The 26,528-nt window shown below is 35.1% G+C and overlaps 1 protein-coding gene across 1 annotated transcript in view; it reads right to left on the bottom strand.

Moving 5' to 3' along the window:
* Positions 1 to 26,528, bottom strand: part of Dlg2 (discs large MAGUK scaffold protein 2) — a 2,085,086-nt gene that overhangs the window by 1,622,092 nt on the left and 436,466 nt on the right. Inside the window, exon 5 of the mRNA XM_042686455.1 lies at positions 16,687 to 16,791. Within this exon, the coding sequence (XP_042542389.1) occupies positions 16,687 to 16,791 (105 nt within the window). The remainder of the gene's footprint in view (positions 1 to 16,686; positions 16,792 to 26,528) is intronic.

Below are 26,528 nucleotides of genomic sequence, written 5' to 3'. Positions count from 1 at the left end.
GTCTCTACAGCTTTTTAGAATTAACACAGCACTTGTGACATTTATCAGACTTAGGGTGTTTCAATAATTTCCTAAGAAGGTAATGAGTTTCAGTATCAAAGACCATGTTTCTTAATAGTCAGCCCAGGGCTTTCTTAGTCATAGTCAGAGCAGAGATAGAAGTCAAGAGGAAGGAAATAAATTGGGTAGCAGAGTAAAATGAGTATTTTCCAAAAGTATCTGGAAAAAAGATTTTTTTGGAACTGCATTCCATCTTCTTAGAGAGGAAGAAACAAAGATTGGAGAAAATTGGCAGAGGAAGCCCAATTAGTCTTCTGACCCTGGCTGATCACAGATGAAAGCACTTTGTAAGCTCTAAAGTTCTGTAGAAATCAAAGGCACCCACTCTAGCATACTGTTGGTGCTCTCAAGCCACTCATTGTACACTTGTGTTAATGAAGGCTCACAATATGATGATTTGATTAATATCTGTATCTCCCACTCCTTAAAAGTAGTTTTGATTTTCTTATTGCCTAACCCAAAATCACTTTCAACAAATATACCTGAGAATCCACTTATGTGGAGACCAATGAGTGAGTAAAAGCAAACAGAATCACTGCCCACAGTAAAACACACACTATGATAGAGTACAATAAACTTGGAGGGTTTGGGAATTATGAAGCAGAGACATTTAGCCTAGAATGGCATAATTATGAGTACAGTAGCCAAAGGACTCAGCTAGAAATTGGCAAGGAAAAGAAATATTCATGTACCGTATTATATTTGTAAAAATGAAGGAATTGATACTATTGTATACCTTTATACAACTAGCTAGATTAAAAACATCCAATGGGATTCCAGTAACTAAAAGTTCTTTAGATTAGACATTTCACAAAGTGAACAATCAGTCCCTGCTAGAAAAAAAGAGCATTTTCACATAATGTTACATATAATGTATGCTTCCAGATGATATGCATTCTATACTCATTAGTGGGCATATACCACAAAGGATTCATCAGATATGCACACATATTTAGGTATGATAAATAGAGCCCCACTTAGGATGAAGCATTCTACTTTGGTTATGTCTGACCTTCCATTGACTTCCCTCAAATATATAAAGATGATAGAAGATAACTCATTTACCTCAAGGGAAACATTATTTTTAAAATTAACAAGGCATCAACTAGAAGCATTCTTTTGTACAGGCAGAGAGCTCAGTAGGGCCATGACTTCACAAGAAGGTTTTGGCACAATACAAAGCAATGTCTTACAAATAGTTTTACTTGATATTTCTAAGGTTAATGGTTTATGCCAGGAATATATTGATTCTCAGTAAAATCTCTGCCACTGCAAATTTGATATTATAATATTACTATTATAAATTAGTTCCCCTAAGGCTGCACCTTAAATACTTAAATGCATTGCTTTTAATTTTATTTCCAATAGGGAGAAAAACTGCTAGAAGTGGATATATCCCATCCCATTTTATTCTAGAATATAAGTGGATATATCCTCCTGGGGACATATTTAAGAAATATCTCTGGCACCTAGCATAGCATTTGACAGCTAAGCAGTACAAAAATTATTGGTGGAATGGTACCACTTGTTTTCTTAATAGGAGGTTTAATAAAACTGTAAATCCTTGATATGAATCCCTTGTCTATAAGAAACATCCTATAAATATATACTTATGCATATATGTTTCAGAAACACATATGTTGATATATAGAACTAAAAATATTTGAAATGAGTTTTTATTGGCAAATCTAGTGTGACATAAGAAGGTATGACTTGGAATGAATGACCATCTATAAAGGAGAAGGCCAGTAGCAGATCATTGCTGAAACTAGGGATTTACCCTTGTAATAGGAAAGTAGCAATGTTTTAACTAGTAATAACTAACTATATGTGATCAAGTGAATTTTATGGAAAGTACTATGGCAGATACTTTGTATTAGCTGTGGGTGTTCTAACACTTTTCAGAAAGGAAGTAGATATCTTAGGGTTCATTCCCTAAGATATGTATTAAATTTTTTTTTCTTTCACAGGATTGTTTCTAACACATTTATAAGATTATTTCTTTGTTGCTTTGTATGTCCCTCCCCCACGGTATAACCCCTGCTTTCACTATATTTGATGTCGGTATAATTTTTGGAGGGGAAGGGAAAAAACAAATCGTTTAAATAGGGATACAGGTGGGTCCATTGCAACAATGAGATGTACAAGTCGTTATGTCGAAAAACGAACTTTACAACTTTGGTGGTGCAGGGAGGAGGATTGGGTGGGGGGGCAGAGAGGAGGGGAAGATGGGAAGGGATGGGAAGGGGAAACAAAGGAGGAGGCTACAATGCTTGATAAGAAATGTACTCATTATCTTGCCCATGTAATTGTAACCCCTCTGTGCAATATTTTCACAATAAAAAAAAGGAAGGAAGGAAGTAGAACCCTTATTTTATAAGGACACAAACAACAAGCTCCCTGTACTTATTTAGCTTGCCCTGGGTGAAATAAAGGTGACTCCAACCACAGTGCAAAGTCCATATCCTTTCTATCTCATGGTATCTCAAATCTGAAGGTAGTTTTTGCCTTCCTGAGTACAAACTGAGATTGTGAGCCAGACAGATCCAAAGGCCTTCTCTAGGTAAAGGATAGCTTGGGCTCTACTGACCAAGGACAAACAACCTTGGGTCCCCCTAAAAACATAGATGTGTCTCTGAATTCCTACTCTTAGGCCGTTTATAGAAAGGCCTGGAGCAACTCAAGAAGGAATGGACTTCACCTTAGAATGATTAGCTCCAAAGGAAATGACAGCAGCAATCCACTCACCTGGCCTCCAATCCCTGTCTATTCATTCCCCATATACCCAGGACAGCACACAGATGACATCTGCAAAGCTTGTTAGCTTAGTAAGATAAATAGACTGCAGGCAGGTCATGGCAAAATGCCTGCCCTCATTTCCAAACTCTCCAGAGGCAAGTAGGAAATTAAGATCAACTGGAAAAAGGACTGACTTTTCCAAAGAGTTTCTGTCATGAAAAAAAATTTTAAGATAATATTGGATCAAGAAAACAATTCATGAAAAAGCAGAAGTCTACATATTGCATGTGAGGTGAAATGTGTATCTTTATAAGAGAACTATAAAAATTAAATGAGGGAATTTTTAAGTGAACCAATTGCTATAAATTAAGAAATTATCACTTTTAATCTACTTTTTAAACTACAGATTTCATTTGTACACACCCCAATTATAAGTCAAGTTGGCTCATATCTGTGATTTGGAACATAGTTAAATGATAACCACAGAGCTCTCCAGGTTGTCTCATCAAAATCTAAACTATCTTTGCAATTTTGAAATTTAGATAATCACACATAGTAAGTAATACGTGAAGAAAACATTCAATTAAAATTACATTTCTGTAACAAATCACAAGTTTATATAAACTTTGCTGAACCTCACATCCGTTCCTTATGAGATCATTTTTCCTACTATTTTACAATGCTGAGTTGAATGGACTCCAAAAATTTGAACAGTTGTGAACAACCTCAGCAGTATTTCCTAGTATCATTCCTATACCCCATACTCCACCTTCCTACATACCAATCACTTTGGATTCTTTCCGTTCCTCTGTATTGTATTTCACTCCAACTCTACTCAGGACATTGAATTTGTTTCTTGTGCCAGAAACTCTCTTCCTGAATCTGCATACAATTGATTCCTTCTCATTTTTGTCTCCATGTATATGCTACCTGCTCAGTAAGGTCAGTCTCAAACTGACTCCTCTAATTAGGTTGCAATCCATCATTCTCCACTAAGGAATTCTGGTTTATTTCTATAATAGTGATGATCATAGTTTACAATTATTCATCACTTTATCTGAGCTGGAGAATATCTATGGAAGCAAAAGCCTCCTATGCTGTCTTCAAGGCTGTACTATCAATGTTTACAAAATGATAGATACTAACTAGATACTTTCTTCATGGATGAATAAAATAAATCACAGGGAAGCTACTTTTCTTTTTTTTTAATTTTGTATCTATTTTTTTTATTGTAAGGCCAAATCAGTAGCCCACTATGAAGTTTACAATCAATTTGTTAAATGTAGCTTGGCTTCCAAGTAACTATTATTCATGAATAATAGTATTTATATGTATATAAAATAAGCAACTCTTTTGCATTCAATATATAACCTTACTTTCAAAAATAAGTTGTAGATAGTTAAAGTATATAACATGATGTTATGGGATACATATAGATAGTAGGATTATTACTATAGTGAAGAAAATTATCTACTCACTACATGTGAATCTCATATACAGAAAATTCTGTTACCAGTAGCCATTGTGTGGTATATTGGATTATCCAGGATAAGAATGACTAGGTCTTCAAGTTTTATGGTTAATTTGTTTTGAAATTTTCACATTATTTTCTGTAATAGCTGTACTAATCTACAGTCCCATGAACAGTTTATTGTCTCCTTTTCTCTACACTCACACAAACTTTTGACTTTTTGTGCCTGTGCTGGGGCTCAGAGCCAGAGCACTATCCTTTTGCTTTTTCACTCAAGGCTGGCACTCTACCACATGAGCCACACCCCACTTCTAATTTTGTGGTGCTTAATTGGAGATAAGAGTCTCAAGGACTTTGCTGCCAGACTGGCTTCAAATGTGATTCTCAGATCTCAACTTCCTGAATAGCTAGTTACAGGTGTCAGCCACCAGTTAGAATGGTTATAATCAAGAATTCTAACAACAATGAGAAGTACAAGGTCATGTCGAAAAGGAGCTTTACAACGTTGGTGCGGGGGGGGGGGGGGGGGGGGGGGGGGGGGGGATGATTGGGGTTGGGAGGTAGCGGGGAGGTAGGGAAGGGATGTGAAGGGTAAACAAAGGAGGAGGCTGCAATGCTTGATAAGAAATGTATGCATTATTCTGCCCATGTAATTGTAACCCCTCTGTACAGTATGTTCACAAAAAAAATTAAATTAAATTAAAAAAAATATGCTTCTGCTTGTATAACATTAAGCTTATTACATATTGCAACATGTGACAGGACTCATATCTTTTTGTTAGTGCATATTAATTGTACAAAGTAATGTGTCTTACTATTATATTTTATGTGCATGTAACATAAAGGACATAATTTGACATAATTATTAAATATATTAATAAAAAATTAATAATTAATAAATTATTAATAAATAATAATAATAATAATAAATAAATATATTTATAATAAATAAAAATAAAAATAATAATAATTAATAAATAAATTAATAAAAAATATTAAAAGGACATAATTATTATATCCTAATACTGTCTTCTTTAATCTTTCCTGTCCCTTTCCCTTTGTACTAGCCTCTTATTTTCATGTCCTTCCTCTTACCTAAATTCCACAAATAAGAGAAAGAGAGGAGAAAGAGAAATAAGAGAGGAGTATTTTGGCCAGATCATATGAGAACCTCTATAGGAACCTCTATAATTATACATACTTATATTTTCAACAACAGTGTACTGTATAAAGATTCCTATGTGGTTTCCTGATGATTGCCATTCTGATTGGGGTGACATGGCATCTCAGCATAGTTTTGATTTTCTTTCACTGATGGCTAAAGAGGTTGAACAATTTTTATGTATTTATTGATCATTTGTAATTCATTTTAAAAATGTTTGTTCAGCTCATCTGTCCATTTATTGATTGGATTATTTGCTCTTTGGGTATTTAATTTTCCGGTATTTTTTCCAACTGCTTATTTTATTTTTTATTGTAAAAGTGATATACAGAGGGGTTACAGTTACATAAGTAAGGAAATTGATACAATTCTTGTCAAATATTTTTACTCTCTCCCTCATTTTCTCCCGCTTTCCCTCCCCATCTCCTTCCTGCTAAGTTGTAAAGTTCATTTCCAACGTAGTGTATTGTATCATCCTTGCATTGGTTCACCCTTTGTCTTTGTCTCTGTGATTCCCCAGAGAGACAAACATACACAAAGGGTATATAAGTTATATATAAACAATACAAAAAGTACCAAGATCAAAACATTGATGACAGGAGGTAATCCAAAGCAAAAATAAATGAAAGAAGAGATAACCACATACAGTAGCCTAAGGAGGGAAAAAAAAAACCTCTTGTAGTTCATTTCGATTACCATCATTTTATAAGGTCAGATGTCTATAGCTATTGAGCTATTGTGATCTTCTGTTAGAACTAACCTAGACATACAATAGGCTAGACATATACTAATGACTACAAATGAGGGAAAACAGGCAGCCTATGTTTCTTTGGGTCTGGCTTACTTCACTTAATATGATTTTTTTCCAAGTCTTTCCATTTCCCTGTTACAAAGGGGGCAATGTCATTTTTTCTGATGGGAAAATGTTATGAACATTAATCCCTTGTTATATAAATGCTGAGAAAAATGGTCTCCTATTCTGTAGATGGTCTGTCGATTGTTTCTTATACTATGCAGGTGTGTGTGTGTGTGTGTGTGTGTGTGTGTGTGTGTGTGTGTGTGTGTGTGTGTGTGTGTGTGTGTGTGTGTGTGTGTGTTACCAATACTGGAGCTTGAAATTAGGGCTTCACTTGGCTTTTATTGTCCCAGGCTGGCACTCTTCCTATTAAGAAACACCTTCACTTCCAGCTTTTTATCTTGTTAATTGGAATAAAAGTTTCTACGATTGTCTGCCTGGTATGGCTTCAAACTTCAGTTTTTCACATCGCAGCCTCCAGATTAGCTAGGATGCAAGATACAGGCCACAAGTGTCAGATTTGTGCAAAGCTTTTTAATTCTATGCAAGCCTATTCTATTATTTTCTATTCTATTCTATTTTCTATATTCTATTATTTTCTAAGATTTTAAGAATTCTATTCAGGAAGTAATTTTCAATATCTATATCTTGAGATATTCTTCCTATGTTTTCCACTAGAAGTTTTAAATTTTCTGATCTTTGATCCATTCTCAGTTGATTTTACACAGAGAGATAGGAATCAAATTTCAGACTTCATTATGTGTGCATGCCCAGTTTTCTCAGGACAGTTTCTTTAAAAGATCCTCTTTTTTATCCCAGAACATGGCTTTCTGTGTTTATTGCTTGAATCATTGCTCATTATAGATATGCTTAAGTCATTTATATTATCTTGGCTCAACTTTGACTAGAAATTTCTCCATTTGGTTAGTCCTTGTTTTCCTAAGACCATGGGGGAATATCATTGGTTATTTATTTGAGACCTATAACTTTTAATGTAGGTATTCAAAGCTATGCAATTTTCCCTTAAAAAGACATTCACTATAATTCCATATGTTCAGGTAAGCAGTGCTTTCATTTTCATTTCATTTTATGAAGGTTTTATTTCACCCTTGGTTTTCCAATGACACAACTAATCTTTTTTTTCAAATTTTTTATTGTGATTAAGTGGTTACATAATTTCCCAAATTTCACAGTATTGTGGGAGAGTGATGCTCAGTTAACGTCACAAACACATTCTAACTTTCCTGGAGCAAATTGTCTATCACGGTCTATAACATTTATGAGTTCTATGAGCTTTGTGATACAGTTATTTCTTCCACATTGGGTGATATGTACATTTCTTTTTGTTTTGCATAACATCAGCTGTTCCCTATTTCCCACTTGTCCCCTCCCTCCCATCACTGCCATTGAGTTGCTTAGTTCATTTTGGTCAATGTCCAGTGCAGCTGATGGACCCCACTGTTGTATGTTTTTCCCTGATTCTCTCTAGTTCTGTGTCGTCTCCTTGGTTTTCCTGTGGTGTACACATATATACCATACATGTGATCAGCAGCATGGGGTTATTTAGCAGTGATTTGACCAGATGAGTAGAAGTCCTTTGTTTCTTAAGTCCTGTTAATTTTGTCATATCACCTAACATTTTTGATTTAACATCCACTTATCAGGGAGACCATGTACTGTTTGCCTCTTTGCTCTTGGCTTACCTCGCTCAACATGATTTCTTCTAGCTCCATCAATTTCCCTGAAAATGCCATTATTTTGTCATTTCTAATGGTTGCATAATATTCCATTGTGAATAGATACCACAATGTTTGGACCCATTCATCTGTGGTGGGACATCTGGGTTGTTTCCATAGCCTGGCTATTGTGAACAGTGCTGTAATAAACATGGAGGTGCATGTGTCCTGTTGTTCAGGATAGATGCCTAGAAGTGGTATGACTGGGTCATAAGGGAGGTCAATATTTAGCTTTCTGAGGATCCTCCAGACTGCTATTCTAGGTCTTTTGTTGTTCCATATGAATTTTTGGACTGTTTTCTGTGTTTCAGTGATGTACATCATTGGGATTTTAATAGGAATTGCATTGAATTTGTATATTAACTTTGGCTGTATTGCCATCTTCACTATATTAAGTCTGCCTATCCAAGAGCATGGGAGGTCTTTCCATTTCCTAGTGTCTTCTGTAATTTCTTTCTTTAACTTTTTATAGTTTTTATTAAATAGTTCTTTTACATCTTTGGTTAGGTAAATTCCTAACTATTTTATTTTTGGGGAGGTTATTGTGAATGCGGTTGCTTCCTTTATTTTCCTCTCTGCTTGTACATTGTCAGTGTACAGGAAGGCAACTGATTTTTGTGAGCTGATGTTGTATCCTGCTACATTGCCGAAGTGATTTATGATTTCCAAGAGTTTGGGAATGGAGTTTTTGGGATTGTGAAGGTATAGTATCATGTCAGCTGCAAAAAGGGATAGCTTAACTTCTTCTTTCCCTATGCGGATCCCTTTAATGTCTTTTTCTTGCCTTATTGCCCTAAGGGTTCCAGGACTATATTGAAGAGGAGTGGAGACAGTGGGCATCCTTGCCTTGTTCCTGATTTTAGGAGAATTGGTTGTAGCTTTTCCCCATTAAGTATAATATTGGCTATTGGTCTGTCATAAATAGCTTTTATTGTTTTAAGAAATGATCCTTCTATTCCTATTTTCTCCAGAGCTTTTAGCATGAATGAATGTTGAATTTTATCAAAGGCCTTTTCTGCATCTGTGGCGATAATCATGTGATTCTTGACCTTGGCTCTGTTGATGTGTTGGATTACATTTATTGATTTACATATGTTAAACCATCCCTGCATCTCTGGGATGAAGCCTACCTGGTTGTAGTGTATGATTTTTTTATGTGTTTCTGGATTGTTAGCTAGAATTTTGTTAAGGATCTTTGCATCTGTGTTCATCAAGGAAATTGGCCTGTAATTCTCCTTTTTGGTTGGGTCTTTGCCTGGTTTGGGGATGAGTGTGATATTGGCATTGTAGAATGAGTTTGGGATAGCTTCCTCCTTCTCTGTTTCTCTGAAGAGCTTGAGGAGTATGGGTATTCGTTATTCTTTAAAGGTCTTATAGAATTCTGTTGTGAAGCCATCTGCTCCTGGGCTTTTCTTTGTTGGAAGACTTCTGATTGCTTCCTGTATCTCGTTGTAGGATATTGGCTTATTTAATTGATTTACTTCTTCTTTGCTCAGTTTGAGCAACTTGTATTTCTCTAAAAATACATCCATTTCTGCCAGATTTTCTTCCTTTAGAGAGTATAACTTTTGAAAGTAGTCTGTTAGGATTGTTTGGATATCTTGGGTACATGTTGTGATTTTCCTGTGGCATCCCTAATCCTGTTAATATGGGTTTCCTCTCTTTTTTAATTAATCTTGTCAATGGTCCATCAATTTTGTTTATTTTTTCAAAGAACCAGGTTTTTGTTTGGTTAATTTTGACTATGATTCTCCAATTCTCTATTTCATTAATCTCCACTCTTAGTTTGGTTATCTGGCTCCAGCTAGTAACTTTAGGTTCCATTTTTTCATGTTTTTCTAGCTGTTTTAATTGCAATTTGAGATTATTTACTTAGTCTGTGTCTATTTTCTTGATGTGGGCACTGAGGGCAATAAATTTGCCCCTCAGGACTGCTGTGTCCCACAAGTTTCTTTGTGATGTGTTTTCATTATCATTGAGTTGTCAGATTTTTTAAAATTTCTTCTTTGATCTCTTCTGTTATTCAGGAATTGCTTAGAAGTGTGCTGTTCAATTTCCGTGTATTTGAGTAATTTCTACGGTATGCTTTGTTATTGAAAACTAGCCTGATTCCACTGTGCTCAGATAGGATACAGGGGATTATGTTGATCCCTTTGTATTTGCTTAAGTTCCTTGCATGAACTATGATATGGTCTATTTTGGAGAAAGTTCCATGAGCTGCTGAGAAGAATGTGTACTGTGTTGTTTTAGGGTGAAATACTCAGTTAGTTCCACTTGAAGTATGGCCTCACTTCATTCGGTAGCTTCTTTGCCAATCCTCTGGTTGGTAGACCTGTCCTAGGATTATCATATTGGGACCTATTTTATTCTGTAACTTTGAGAGTATTTGCTTAACATATTTGGGTGCACCAATGTTTGGGGAATATAAGTTGATGATGGTAATATCCTCCTCTTGGATTGTTCCCTGTATTAATATGTAGTGTCCTTCCTTGTCTTTTTGTATTGATTTTAATGAAAAGTTTATTTTGTCAGATATCAGGATTGCTACACCTGCTTTCTTACTGGGGGCATTTGATTGGTAGATCCTTTTCCAACCCTTCACTATGAGTTTCTTTGTATGTTTGGCTGAGAGGGACACACTAATCTTTCAAAAATATATTGTTCAATCTCCACTTGCTTGTACTTTTCCCTAGTTTCTTTTACTGTTGATTTTTGCTTTATCCCACTGTGATCTGACAAGATATAATAAGTTATTTCATTTTTATCCTTGTTAAGATTTACCAAATGGCAGAAAATATAATCTATTTTGGTAAAATTCCGAAGGATCTCAAGAAGAATGTGTATTTCTCAGATCATAGATTAAGATGTCTATAGATACCTGCTAGATGTCTATAGATACATTTATCTCTGATGTGGGTTAACTCTGAAGTATCAATTAATATTTTGGCTTAAATGATCTATTGAAGATAATGTGATGTTAAGACCTCTCACTACTATTATATCTGGACCTTTTTGTCCCTATATTCCAATAATCTTTGTTTTATGCAATGGGTACACTAATGCTTGGTGGATATAAATTCATTCTTTCTCTATTTGTTTGTTGGAATTTTCCTTTTACATCACTTATAGTGATTTTCTTTATTTTTTTATCTCTCACTAATTTTGTTTTCAAACCTTATTTTGTCAGATATGAGTATGGCTCCTTGAGCTTAAATTTTTTATTCCATTTGATTGGAATATAATTTTTCAGTCTATCTCCTTTAGTCTGTATATCTTTGCCAGTAAGGTATGTTTTCTTTTTGAGACAGAAAATAATTGAATCTTCTTAAAAAAGAAAACCTAATCAACCAGGATGTAGTATTGTTATTGAGATATATGTACTATTTTTGTTTTTTTCCCAGTTGACATGAGTGTTCTTATTTTCTTTCTCACATATTCATCTTATAAACATGCTGGTTTATTGAGATGATAATGTTTTCTTCTCTCTTAATTCTCATTTACCTATTCTTCCATTAAGTTTTAGTCTTTCCAGTGCTCTTGTGACTGTGAATCTTTCTGCCTTTTCTGTGTGTAGTACTCATTTAAGTGTCTTCTACAATTATCGTTTAATAGATGTCCTCCTTTTAAAGATTATATAATATTCCATTACAAATAAAATTTATAATTTTGTTCTTTACATTTTATCAGTTCATTTGTCAATAGACATTTAAGCTGCTTTTATCTCTTTACAACTGTGAAAAAATGCTGAAATGAACACAAGAATATAACTACCTCATCAAAATTATTCTTTGAGAATTTATTTCTTGTGAGTAATTAGAGGATTTAAAGTCAACTTCTCTCTAGGAGGTTCTATGTATCAAAATAAAAGGTAGTCCATAAAGGGTAGCTTATTAGCTTTATCCACATATAGCAAATACCTTTTTGCTTTTAAAGTATGGTCTTATGTTTTCCTCACAGAATTTAGCAATTTAAGGTTTACTTACATCTTTAATCTATTTTGAGTTAAGATCTAACTTCATCCTTTTTCATCTGGACAATCCAACTTTCCCACCACCCTTTAGTCAAGAATCTCTTTTTCTTTTATATAGTCTTTTTATCTAACTGAAAATCGTTTGGCCAGATATGGAAGAGTTTAATTCCTGTATCCAAAAATATATCGTTATACCAGTACTACACAATTGAGTTTAATGTTACTTTTTATTATGCTTTGAAATCAGGTCTTATGAGACCTCTAATTTTGTTTTGTTTGTTTTTTTTTTTTTTTTTTTTCAGGATTATCACTTGTAAAATAGGGACCATCGAGAACATTTAATGCATGAATATAAAGGTCAGAAAACCTTTGCTCTAATCTCATTGCCTACAACAACAAAAAAAACATAAAATTCGCCTTAATGGCTCAACAACATTAAGTAAAAGAAATTTCACTGGGTATGGTGGCTCATACTTGAAATCCCAGCTACTTAGGAGGCTAAGGATCACAGTATGAAGCCAGGCTGGTTAGGAAAGTCCCTGAGACTCTTAGCTTCAATAATCTACTAAAAATCTAATCTGAAAGTAGAGCTGTGGCTCAAGTGGTAGAGTGCTAACTTTGAGCAGATGAAGCTCAGGGACAACATTCAGGCCCTGAAGGTAAGCCCCACAACCTGCACACATACAGGAAAGAATAGTATATGGAGAAACACAACTTAGCTGCAATTTTATTCTTAATTAGAAGATATATCTGTTTAACAGAAGAAAAGTATATGTGATAGCCTGAACTTTTTTTTTTTTGGCGGGGGGAGGGGTCCGGTCGTGGGCCTGAACTCTGGGCCTGGGCGCTGTCCCTCAGCTCTTCAGCTCAAGGCTAACGCTCTACCACTTGAGCCACAGCGCCACTTCTGGCTTTTTTTCTTTTTGCTTATATGGTGCTGAGGAATCGAACCCAGGGCCTCATGCATGCAAGGCAAGCACTCTACCACTGAGCCATCTTCCCAGCCCCTTAGCCTGAAATTTTTGAGGGCAATATTGAGATTCTCTAAAATAAGTATTTTTAATGTTCTAACAAAGCATGATATAGGTATTATAACTTCAAAAGGACTGATAATTTGCTCATCAAAGCCTATCACTTTAAACTTAGAAAGTGAAACACAGGCTTTGTCCACATATATTATGACAGTTAAGTATGTAAAAGCAATCATCCTAGTTCTCTAACTTATATCTATGCCATGTTTCCTTCTTAGATTAATAGATTTTCTGTGATCAAGTTTTTCTCTCTCCCCTGGTTTCCTCTTTTTTTTTTATTAACAGAGACCACACTTTCAGATATGTTCATTGTGGGTTTTTTCATGTTCTCATATTATCTATTTAGTTTCATTAGCAGCCACATCTAAGTCTAGTTAACTGGTATCAGTTTTCTAAGCAGGAAATTAGAATTAATCACTGAACAACTAAAACATTACAACAGAATATTTTAAGAGGCATTTGGCCATGTCCCTGGTTGTCTCTAAATCTATGTGATATCCACAGCATTTATCTTTTCACAAATAATTATTTTATTTGATCTTTAATACACTCTTGCACGACAATCACAATAAGTATTGCTTCATTTTACAGATAGAGAGGGCACTATTTAATGAGCTTGACATGACTGCTTAATGTTCGAGCCAAGATGTAAACTCTAGTCTCCAACTTCAGACCTTTGGCTCTTTCTATTTTCTCACACTCTCCTACTTTGACACCATACTTAGTTCCCAACCACTATATCTTATCATTTTTTTCCAAATATTTTTTTTAATTTTCACCTGTTACTTCAACTTGAAGATATCATAATAAAAATTACCCATTTATCCCTAGTCCACTTTCCTCTCTCATATCCCAACCATTGTTCTTATGCCATTCAACTCAATTTCCTTTGTCATCAAGTCCTATCAGTTCTTTCTTTAAATTTTTTATTATCTTCAAGTAATTGTACCAAGGAGGTGCTATTTAACAAAGCAGATTTTTTTATATAATGCATCTTAATCTGTCACCCCTTCAACATTCTCACGCCCCTTTGACCCATCCTCCTCCCTTATTTTTCTTAATTTTGTGGTATATACAATGACTACTCGACTGTGTTCTCTTCCTTCCCCTCTTATCTGTTTACTTCTCTATCCTTGGCCCCATCCCTCCTTTGCATCTCCCCTTTTTCTGGTGCTTATTTTCTTGGGCTTTGGCCTACTCTTTCATATAGATATACTTTTGAACTTTCCATAAAGTCTATTATACTTCAGTCATTTCATTTGTAACCATTTACAGATGACCAAACATATTTAGTTATAGATTTACAGGCATATTCTATCAACCACAAATGAGGGAAATCATGCAGCCTTTGTTTTCTGGGTCTGGATTACTTCACTTAATATGATTTTTTCTAAGTCTTTCTATTTCTTTACAAATGGTACGACATCATTTTCTCTAATGGATGACTAAAATTCCATTATGTGTATATACCACATTTGTTTTGTTCATTCATCCATTGAGGAATATCTGGACTGCTTCCATATCTTGGCCATGGTGAATAGTGCTGCAATGAACACAATTGTGATAATGGCTTTTATATAACTTTCTTTGTATTCTACTGGGTAAATGCTCAGGAGTAGAATTGCTGGGCCAAAGAATGATCCTATGTTTAGTTTTGTGAGGAACCTCAATACTGCTTTCCAGAAGCTTATATCCCCACTAACAGTGTAACAGTCTTCCTTGTTGGCTGCATCATCTCCAGCCAGAATTGAAGGCCCAGAATATACTCATCTAATATGTTTGATAAAGGAGCTAAAACATAAGCTGGATCACCAGGCGCCAGTGGCTCACACCTATAATCCTAGCTATTCAGGAGGCTGAGATCTGAGGATCATGGTTCAAAGCCAGCCTGGGTAGGAAAGTCCATGAATCTCTTATATCCAATAAACCACCAAAAAACGGAAGTGGCTCTGTGGCTCAAATGGTGGAGCACTTGCCTTGAGCTGAAGAGCTGAGGGACAGTGCCCAGGCCCAGAGTTCAAGCCCCACGGCCACAACAACAACAACAACAGCAGCAGCAGCAACAAAACCATAGGCTGAAAGAAAGACAGCTGCTTCAACAAATGGTAGTGAAAAATTGAATATCCACATGAAGAAAACTGAAACTAGATCTTCATTTATCACTTGTAGCAGCATAAATTAAAAATGATTCAAAGATATCAGAGTAAGAGCAGAAACCATGAAACTTTTAAGAAAGGAGAAACACTAGTGTTCCTGGGAACAGATGGAAGCATTCTAAATGTAGATCCAGAAACACAGCAAATTAAAGACTTGATAGATTGGATTACATCAAAATTAACATTTTCTGTGAAGTAAGACTGTAAGACATAGCTAACAAGCTAAATAGCTAACAGAATGAGAAAAGCTATACATCAGACAAGGGCCTAATATCCAGACTATACTTAAGAGTTCAAAAAATTGAACCCTGAAAGAAATAACATCATTATGGGCTAAGAACTTAAAGGGAGATTTCTCAGAAGAAGTAGAAATGACCAACAGACACATGAAGAAATGTTCAACCTCTCTGGCCATGAAGGCAGTGAAAATCAAAACAACACTGACATTCCACCTCACCCATTAGAATGACCATTATCAAGAAAACAAAAAATAGATGCTGTCACTCATTGAACCACCTCCTTTGCTCTAGGAGCTGATAACAATTCTGATTGTTTCTCACTAGAACGCTGGAATGTCAAATTACCAGGCTTTATCTTTTTGCATAGAAGATTTATTTGAGCATAGAATGCATCCCTAAAATTGCTTCGAATTATCACTGTTCAAAAGACAGAAATGCAATAGAAAAGGGGGAAAATGCACTTTAAATACAAAATAAGTCTTCATCAGTAAAAGTCTAAAGTTCTCAGTGATGTCTTTATTTTCCAAATTTTAATGAAAACAGAACCTTAATAAAAGGTAAAACTTGCAATTCATTTCAGTAGTATAATATAGCTACTGTTCACCAGTTAGCACTAAATATATTCTTATTAAAATCTCATAATTCTTCATGTAAAGAAACCAAGCCTTCAGAGTCTAAGTAACATAGGCTAGCAATATGTTTCCCTATGATGAAAACACTGAGGTGTTTCTACTATAGACGCCACTATTTATTTAGTTCAGCTGCCTGATAAGCTGGTAGATTTGTTTTTTGTTTTTTGTCTTTTTTTTTACTTAGTCCTGATGACTTTACCTTCAGGAATTAAAAATATAAATATTCTTGTGGACAGACAGGAAATCCAAAGATTTGTTTTCTAAGTATGCATGAGCTGAGCTGGACATCCACCCTCCCTCCCCTTCTTTGGAGAACAACAGTGTCACTGCCAAGCTAGATGACTTCCTCTCTTGGAATCACATTTAGCGTATTACAACTGTCTCAAGGAGTTTGATTCTATGCTAAATAAAAACACTTTCAAGAGAGGAAAATTTAAGTGTCTTACAAATATCTCTATGATCTAACAAGTTAAGACTGAGTACCAAATCATAGGTCCCGAAATTAAATACATAACTATTCAAAATGATACATATTCAATGTCAGTTTAAATAGCAGAGGAAGGCAATATGGTGACCAGTCCAGAAATTAGTAATAATGTTTTCTTTTATTTGAACACTACTAGAAAGAATACCCACAGGGAACAAGGCATTTACCCAGTAGGCAAAGAAACGAAGAAAATACTCCAATACATGCACTTGTCTTTTCATCAGTTTCACTCTCAAAGCACTGATTTTCATTATTTTGTTCAACACAGGAAACATGTTCCTTTGGTCCACTGCAACCAAAAATCAACACGTGCTTATTTTCTAAAATGTAAAGTCAGTTTTCTCAAACTTGCAGTGTTTGCCTTAAAATATCTACGAAGTGAATAAATATTATTAGGTGGTGATTATGTCAGTTTCAGAATATGAATGTACTGCTTAACCCATTTTTATATTGCTCCCAAAGAGAAAACATAAAGTGGGACAGTTATTCAAAGAGGAGTTTTCAAATTTCAAAGATTTCAACTAGGGAACGTTGAAATTGGATTATTACAAAGTAAACTGAAAATTTGGTATAAGGTGAACATGATTAATAAGAAGAGGAGGACTAAAGAGTGTTTTTTCTTCTCATGTGTATTTCCATGCTCTTTGGTATCTATTGGACCTTACAGAACAAGCAGACACATCAACTGCTTCTGTACTGAACCATTTTTTCAAGGATCTTGTATAACTATAGCTTTAGGAAATATGAATAGTATCTACTTGCTGAGCAAAGAATAAGTTTACTTACTGACCATTATAAAAATATATGTGTTCCCTCAACTGAGGGAATGTGACCTATAAAAGAAAGCTTTTATGTGAGTTTATCATATAGGCATCTCAGCATGGCCCTATAAAAATGAGGTTTGAAAAGCTAGAAATGTTAGGTATTGTTGTTGCAACTAATAATATCCTTTGTCTTGGGCAGCATCTTCAAAGTGGTGGCATTCTTCTTAGTTTGCAGGGGGGGGAAGACGCTAAAATCTTAGACATTCTGCAGTTTCCAGTGACAAGAAGGGATTGCTGATAGTGACTATCTTCTGAGAGAGAAAAGATCAAGGACTGATGGATGAAAGCGATTTGTAGAAGGACATCTTTAAAAAATAACAAATACGTTGACATGTTATTTTCAAGTGCACACAAATGTTCCTTCATCTTAACATTTGTTAATGAGGAGAAATTCCTGAAGTGCTTAAAGGCAGAGTCCTGGGATATATATTCTCAAAACTGTCTTGTGAATTCTTCCATAGGTGGGATAAACTTCCTCATCAGACTACCAGTCATCTTCCACTCCTAATAATCATTCTATGAGCAGAAAATCTTATCCCTTACCAGACAATTTCTAAAAACATGGACATAAACTGATTATGAACACTGAGAAATTTGCAACCACTATAAGTGGTTGGAGGACTTGCAGGATATTTTTATTGGTTTTCAATTTCTAGGGATATTTATTTGATGAATGAAAAAATACAAATGATTAAACTGAATTAATAAATGCATGAATAGATAGAAGAACATAGTCCAGAGGGTCACATCAGAACACAGGCCCTTACAGTGACATTTATGTAAATGATGCAGATTGTCCACCTTAATTTGTTTCCATAATTTGTTGTTCCTAAGGGGGATGCTTTTAATCTACCAGTCTGTTGTTGGCAGTATTATGGCATTACTACTGACATAAGACTGCGTAAATAAACCAAAAATATTCAGACCCCATTTTGTTGCGCTGAAAGACAGACATCAGCATAGCATCCCAAATTAAGAGTAAATGTGCCTTGCTCATATGGGTCTAGTTGAATTGCCTTCCAGGCTTTGAAATCCCTCTCTTCCTTTTTAGTGACCTCAATTACCTCAAGGAGAAAAGGTGATTAATAATAAAAATCAAAGTTTCCTTATTTCTAAGATGGAGCTAGAGCCGTAACCTGTTAGGTCTACCCTGGTAAAATGTTCCTTTTGCCTTTGTTCTCTCTTGTGGCACCTTAGAAGTCCCCACCCAGCATCTGTAACCCAGACAATTGGTGCAGCTGGGAATCGTGGGAGGTCCCCTAGGATCTGAGGTCACTTCCTCTAGCTCTGAGGTCACATCCTTATCTGTCCTGGCCATGCCTCCTTCAGACCATGAGAACAGGTTCCCAGGCTCTGAAATCATGTTGGCATCCATTGCAGCCATACCTGCTCCCAGCCCTCTCCTTATATACCCTGTCTTACCTGACCTCCCTTCCCCATTCGCCCCTGCACACCTCTGTCTGTGCAGGCTGGTAGTTTGGCTTCTGCTAATATACTCTCCTCTGCCTGAACAACCACATGGCATTCTCCTGTCTCCAATCCTTAATGAAGAACTTCAAGGAGAAGAGGAAGTCAGACTCAATAGCTCTATTGGAAACAGCATCCAAGCCACATATAGGTTGGGAATTATGAAGCATTAGAGAACCAGAATTCGCCTCATTGGGTTTGGATAGGATTTATTTCAGGAAATCTAAAGAGGCCTTGTATAGGAGGCTCTTTGGAGCAATTCAGCATGTCATCCTTATGCTAAATGTATAATGGGTATTAATATTTAACTGTAACTGCCAATAAAGGCCAGAAGGAATTCTCTTCATTAGGAAGAGCTACTGTAGAAAAGCTAAGTTTGTAAATCAATCCCCAATTCTTTCCTTATTTTCTCTCAGGTCCAGTAGAAACCATGGAGAATCTCAGAAATAATGAAAATCACAGCCTTGTTTAAGGACTTAAAGGCAGCAGGAATTATAGAAGATGCAGTTTCTTAAAAGCCACTCAAGGCTAGTTTTTGGGGTTTTTTTAAGATTAATGGAAGCTACTACTTCATGTAGATTATTGCTTGGAGAATTTGTTCTTTTTAAAAATTTAAGTAGTTTTATAAAGCAGTTGTCATTCAACAAAGTAAATTTATGACTACAACACGTGTTGATCAATGTTACTCCTTTGAACATTCTCACCAAACACTCCCAAACCACCCTTTCCCCTCATTTTTCTTAATTTTGTAGGATATACGTTGAATGCTTGACTGCATTCTCCTCTGGCCCCTGCCCCCACTATTTCCTCTTCATTTGTCTACCCCTCTCCCCTTGATTCCATTCCACTCATTTCAAGTACCCTTTTCCTGGTGTTTATTTGTGGAAGTTTGACTTTGCCTCTCAAGGAATTATGCTATTTGAGTTCTCCCTTGAATCTACTGTACTTCAGTTATCACATTTCTATACACTTTCATGCCACCCAACGAATTTACTTACATGTTTACAAACTAATTGTAGTTTCCATATATGAGAGAAAACACACAACCTTTGTCTCTATGGCCTTAGCTTATGTTACTCAACATATTTTTTCCAGTCCTTCTATTTCTTTGCAAAGGATACATTATTGCAAATGATATATTATTCTTTTGAATAGATGAATAGAATTTCATTGTGTATATATACCACAGTTTCTTGATCCATTTGTCTATTGAGGGGCATCTGGACTGATAGCTCCTCCAGACATCATAATAGTAATTAAATCTACTGCACTGATAACACTTGGTATATTATCTTTCCAATATCTTTTTTTTCAAGTCAACGATTTTTATTATAATGCACTAACTTCACAGAAAAGGACCATGGTAAACAGGTCAGGGTTGAATGAAAACCATGGACAGGGTGCATCTTTTTTATATCCCACTAGAACTCAAAGTCCAAGGCCAATTGGATTTGTATCTATATGGCAAGGTTTCCAAAGGATCATTTATAGTACTTTCTCAGTATCTAACTCCCCTGCCATTTTCTGTAAAGATTTAAGTGTCAGTGGCTCCACTTTTGATGTTGCTATTATATAGTGTTCTATTAGTTAGCAAGTGTAAAGATTCAGTCAGCAAAAGTGGGTGATAAACTGAAAAAAAAATGAGGGCTAACATCAGAGAAAAAGCTTCTCTCTTTCTGTTCTCAGCCATCAAGGAAAAGTCCTATCACTTTAGATTCTGTGGATACTAGGGAGAATAAGCTTACTTCAATATTTTATTCAGTCCTTCTATCAATAAACCTCAAGGTCAGCATTCCTAAAGTGAGGCTTAAGCCATTAGGATAGGTAAGAAGCTCTCAGAAAATTCTGATATGCTGTCTACCTGTATACTCCACAATGCAATAAAACTTTTGATTCCAAGACTGTGTGTGTTGATGAATGTTAATTGGAACTTTGGCAAAGGCAGGTAGCCTCCACTCCAAATCAGTCTTTGAAAATTGAGCTCATATAAAAATGCTCGACAAGAAATGTACTCAGTACCTTACTCATGTAACTCTAACCCCTCTGTAGAGCATCTCTACAATAAAATAAAAATTTTAAGAGAGAGAGAGAGAGAGCGAGCAAATTGAGCTCATCTTCTTGTAGATACTTCTTTTATTTTTTGTCCCAATATTGGGGCTTGAAGTTAGGGTTTTGGTCCTGTCTTGACCTTTTATGCTCAAGGCTAGCATTCTACCATTTGAGCTAAAGCTCTACTTCTGGTACTTTGGTGGTTAATTGAAGTTTCATGGACTCTCCTGCCTAGGCTGGCTTTGAACCATAATCCTCAGATATCAAACTTCTGAGTAGCTAGGATGTTGGACAAATGTGAGCCACTGACACCAGTTTGGACAATTCTTTAAAAATATTAATTAGTTTAACTTAATTGTATGAAAGAGTTTTGCTGCAATATTTAATTAAATGCACATATATACTTTGATGAAATTCACCCATTCTATATTATTTTCTTAACCCTCTCTTCTTCCTGACGCTCATTTGGGTGTGTTTCACTTTGCCATTTTCATACATATGCATAATGTCCTTCTTTAAGATTCACACCCCCATCATCACCTTCTCCTTTGCCCCTTTCCCAATCTTACTTCTTAGCTCCCCAAATATTCCCATGTTATGCCTTACATTTTTAGGCCTAGATTCTATCTATTGTATTTTTTTCTTTTTTGCTTTTTTTTTTGGTTGTTGTGGGGCTTGAACTCTGGGCCTGGGCATTGTCCCTGAGCTCTTCAGCTCAAGGTGAGTGCTCTACCACTTGAGCCATAGCACTACTTCTGGTTTTATGGTGGTTAATTAATGTCAGATAATAATTTAGGATGGCATTATTGTCTTCTATTTTTTTCTTCTATATTTGTGGGTGATATGAACTGAATCTCAACCAAGTGATGACTTTCTTTTGCTAGAAGGGACCCCATATATACTTCCTAAATATAAGAGAGGGTGAAGGAGGGTGAATATTGTTGATGTACTTTATATGCATGTGTGAAAATAAAACAATGAAACCTAAAAAAAAATCTTAATGTTTTTGTGCTTTTTCATCTGTCATTCCTACTTTACCTGGTAATTTGCATGTCATCTCTCTTACTCTTGTGTAAATAGTAATTTTCTTTTATACGTCTTTACTTCCTTTATTCTTTCACAACAAGTTCTAAAAAGACTTGACCATTCTTGCTCCAAAGCTATCAGTCTGTGTCTGACATTCTCCTCCCCAAAATCAATAGTCTTCTTAAAAGACATAATAGTAGTAAAAATAATAACAATACAACAACAGAACAACTTAATGGAGTTATAAGCTATATTCAACTTGTAATAGGTTATATTCATTCACTAACTTACAGAAAACAGGACCTAGCTCTTTGTGAACAAAAAAGCTTATGTACCTAATGAGTAGAGTAAGCCAAATCCACTTCCTTATTTCTCACATAACCAACCTTGCAAATTGTGGTCCCCAGACTAGCATCAATTATATCACCAAGTGCTTTGTTAGGAAGACAAACTCTTAAAACCCAAGTGGAGACCCTACAGTTCATTTTTTTACAAGACCTTGAGATCATTTTGACACATGTGAATTTGAAAAATCATTTATTTGGAGGCTGAAATGTTAAATTCTTGCAGGTAAACCAGGTATAAAACATATTTAGGAAGAGATAGCTGAATGTTCTACCTAATTATAGGTATAGACTCTAATAACTCCTAGGCATTTATTGCAGAGAAAACACTCAAGTCAGTGTTGCCAAAAGTTTGAAATGTTTAAGAAAATGTAGAAGTCTATATTATTACATGAAATATTTTTACCTTTAAATGCTAATAGTGTGAAAGAAAGTTTATGGGAGGTCACTATTTTGGATTGAGCTCCTGAACTCAACAGAGCAGACCAAACAAACGCATTCACTCATGCTACAAAGAATATAATCAAACAGAACTTTTAAATTAGGCCAGTTCTCCAATTAAATAGGAAATTCACAAGAAACAGTCAAAAGAGGCTTCTGTGTATTGGAACCAGCATAATAGGGGAATCATATTTATTTTAACACCAATAGGGAAAGTAACTTTGAAGTGATCAATGTTATTTTTGTTCCTTGTTTCTGTTTTGTTTAGAGCTTTTCTGTCTATAAAGCCAACCCCTTCAGCTCACTTTATGAGAGCACCTCTCTAATTTATAGGTGGAATGCTGCTAAATACAGGAATGCCTAACAAAATCAATCAAATCATTCAGTTAAATTTGTGAAAATTTTGCTTTTGGTTTTATTTTTATTTATTGCCAGTAATAGGTTTGAATTCATGCTTCCTTGATTGCTTATTCCACTGGTGCTCTACCACCAGAACCATGCCTCAGCTTGGCTCTTTGCCAATTATTTTGAAGACAAACTCTTGCAGACTTTTATGACTGAGCTGGCTTTGAACTACAATCTCACCATCCTAAATAGATGAGAGAGAGAGAGAGAGAGAGACAGACAGAGAGAGACAGAGACAGAGAGAGACAGAGAGAGAGAGAGAAAAAGAGAGAGAGAGAGAGAATGCGAACTAACATGGAATATGTCAAATAATACAGAAAACTAGGTGGGCCAGACGCTGCTTCTTCAATGTCGCCCTTCCTTCCTGAATGCTACACTCTCAAAATTTACCAAGAACCTTCTAGTCGTGGTGATCTTTCTCTTTCTATAGCCCTCATTCCTTCCCTCCTGGTATTTCACACCAGGAGGTGTTATTTCTTCTTTCTTAAAACTCTTTCATTTATATTCAGAAACATGTCTGTCTCCTACCTTCCAATATTTCAGGTTGTTCCTTCTCTTTTTTTTTTCTTCCTTTATTTAGGCCCTGGGTTCAGCATTCTTTTCCATTGTATCTTCTCTCAGTTCTTAGTCACAGTTGACTCTCTCAAATCAATTTCTAGACCTATGTTTTCCTTCACAACTGACTTCTAGACTTGGGCTCCCAATTTCTGTTTTTTAAAGATGATTTATGTGGATCCTCTCCTCTTCAAACTCAGTGCTGGTCCCTTCCTCTTTTTCTAATTATACATGGAATCTCATCCCATGATGTTCTCAAGATATATTCTTCTCCTTTATACCTGTAATAAGAATTAGCACAGCTCATTTCTTCTAGGAACATCCTCAAATAGAGGGAAAATGAGTTTAGCATTGATTATACCATTGCCTTATCCACTCAAGTGGATCTTCAGTTCCTTCAAGGCAGTGCATTTATTACCTTTTTAGTATCTTCCACAGCCCCTGAACAAAGTAGGAATACAAAGGAGTTGAGTATAGATATTTATTTACTTATACAGTGTATACACAGGTTTATGCCACACTGTGCAACATGTCTGACATTTATTTACCAACTTTAAATTGATTCAGCTTTCCTACAATAAAAATTTTCCTATTAAAAACAAATCACAATTTTTAAAATGTTTTATTATCTTAAAGTAGTTGCACAAAGGAGTTGTCATTCAACAAAGCAGTTTATGAATAGAATGTGCCTTGATCAATGTCACACCTTTCAATAGAAACTGTAATTTTTAATAAAAAATCTGGAATTCTTCAGTAGATATATATCCACCCTATTAACTGCCTTATAGATTTACTTGTTTACCTATTTATAACTATTTGCTCAAGTCTAGAATTCTTCTGTTTGGAAATGAATGTTAGTACTGCTAAGCATCATGCACAAAATGTCCTTTTAAGAACCAAAAGCCATACAAATTGCAACTAATAAGTCAAACAAATCTTCATGAAGCTAGGCCATTGGAAAGCATTTCCCCTTTCCATCTTCTAGGAACAAGAAGGGTTACAGATTATCCGAAATTATATCTAAGTTGTTCTCTGGAGAAGCCTAATCCTATTTATATGTTTAGAGCTTGATATTTCCAGAGCATCTACTTTTACTTCACTCTATACTATCCGCTTCAGGTATAAGAATCATTGTAAATACAAAGGTGTGAGATTGAAGTTTTTGATAGGACTCGGTATGTGCTATCCCAAAATTTGACACCTTGGAATCTGAGAAATGATAAGAAAAAACAGAAATAGAAAAAAATCCTTTTTACTAAATTCTAACAGATGTATAAACTTTGGATTATACCCTCTTTGTCCAAACATACTTCTACATCGCTATTTACTCCATCAGTCTTAGCATAAAAATATGCTTTCCCTGTTGCTTTGGGTTTTTCATCAACATATTACATAACATGAGCATTAAGTAAATTTATATGCTTATCTCTTATCAATCTGCTTTTTATTATAGGGGAATTGGCCAGGAAACTACTGATGGTTGAGAAGATATTACTTTTTCTTCCCTATCTTTTTTTTCAAAAAGGTGCTGCTTATTAATAGACCCCACTTCAGCATTATAAATAACTGATGACTTTAGACTGTCATTTCTTTTGCCAAAGAATAGGAACTTCAAAATTTTTGCCCTTAGGATAAAGACCTTAGGATTTATTGAAAAGCTAGACAAGGAGAGTCAAACATAGATGCAATCTAAGTGCTCAAGAAAAGAGAGTATTGGTTATAAGGAAAGGTGTTCAGCTAATTTTTGCTTCAACAAATATTTAATAAATTCTTATTACATGGAAAGCATTGAACAAGACATCATAGAAAAAATACAAAGAAAAGTCCATGAGTAGTGTAAGAGAGGAAATAAACAATAAAAAGTCACATTGATAGAAAATTCCATCAAATAAAAGACCAAATGAAGAGCTCTGCAAATCCAAAAAAGATTAAATTTAATAAACATTTATGAAATGATTATTTATACCATACCTTGAAGGAAGTGAAATGAGACAAGTATTTAAACAGATAATTTCAATTCAATATTGAAGTATTAGAACAGATAGTTGGACAAGCACATTTATCTAGAACTGGTGAAGCATGATTCAAGGATTTGTAAAAAGAAAATTTAAATGGAAAATGAAAGCAGAAACCCAATAGAGCCTTATACATTAGAACAAATAATTTATATTATCCCAGATAATAGACAACCAAAGAAAGATTAATGTGAGACAATGATAGGGAAGAAGTAGAGGGCAAAAATGGGGGAAAAAAAATCTTTTAAGTAACAATCCTACAAATGTATTGGCCTTATGGTTTATTGTTTTATATTTGTCCTTAATTTTCAATGCATTTTGAAATAATCTCAGACTTAAACATTTTCCATATGATTTTATCATTTTAGCGGCCTTTGGTTGTTGGTCTTCACCAATAACCAAAATCAGCCAAGTCTATGATGAAACTCTTTGTCAGTGTCATTTTTGATAACTACTAGCAGATGTAAAAATTATGAAGATTTCTTGGAACTAATTTAGAGAGTTGTGTATTCAAGATTTATTATTAAAGTGAGAAAAGCAAGGCATTAAAATCTATAATCCTATCTTTCATGAAAGAAAGGAAAATGAAAATTGCATTCCTACATCTCTTCAGGTGGACCATGGAGGAGGAAATTTTGTTCAATCCTTCTATCTTTCTTGCCTCTGTAGGAAAACAATCTAACCAAAAACAATTAATAGAAGAGAAACTACAAATTAGTCCAATAAGTTTTATATGACCAATGACTTCATAAGGAAACGAAGACAGATGTCCCAGGGTAAACTGTCTTAGGATATACCTAGTAAAAGACAAGGATAGTTGTGGAAAGATGTGGATGGGAAAAACCAAAAACCAAAAACAGTATGTCCTGATTGTAAAGTAGGGAGGAACAGAATCTTCAGCAAGGGCTGTATGCCCAGTTTCT

This window comes from Dipodomys spectabilis, unplaced genomic scaffold (genome assembly GCF_019054845.1).
Source record: "Dipodomys spectabilis isolate Male_0828 unplaced genomic scaffold, ASM1905484v1 ptg000003l, whole genome shotgun sequence".
Classification (NCBI taxonomy): Eukaryota; Metazoa; Chordata; class Mammalia; order Rodentia; family Heteromyidae; genus Dipodomys; species Dipodomys spectabilis.
This window is presented reverse-complemented; position numbering and strand designations above follow the sequence as displayed.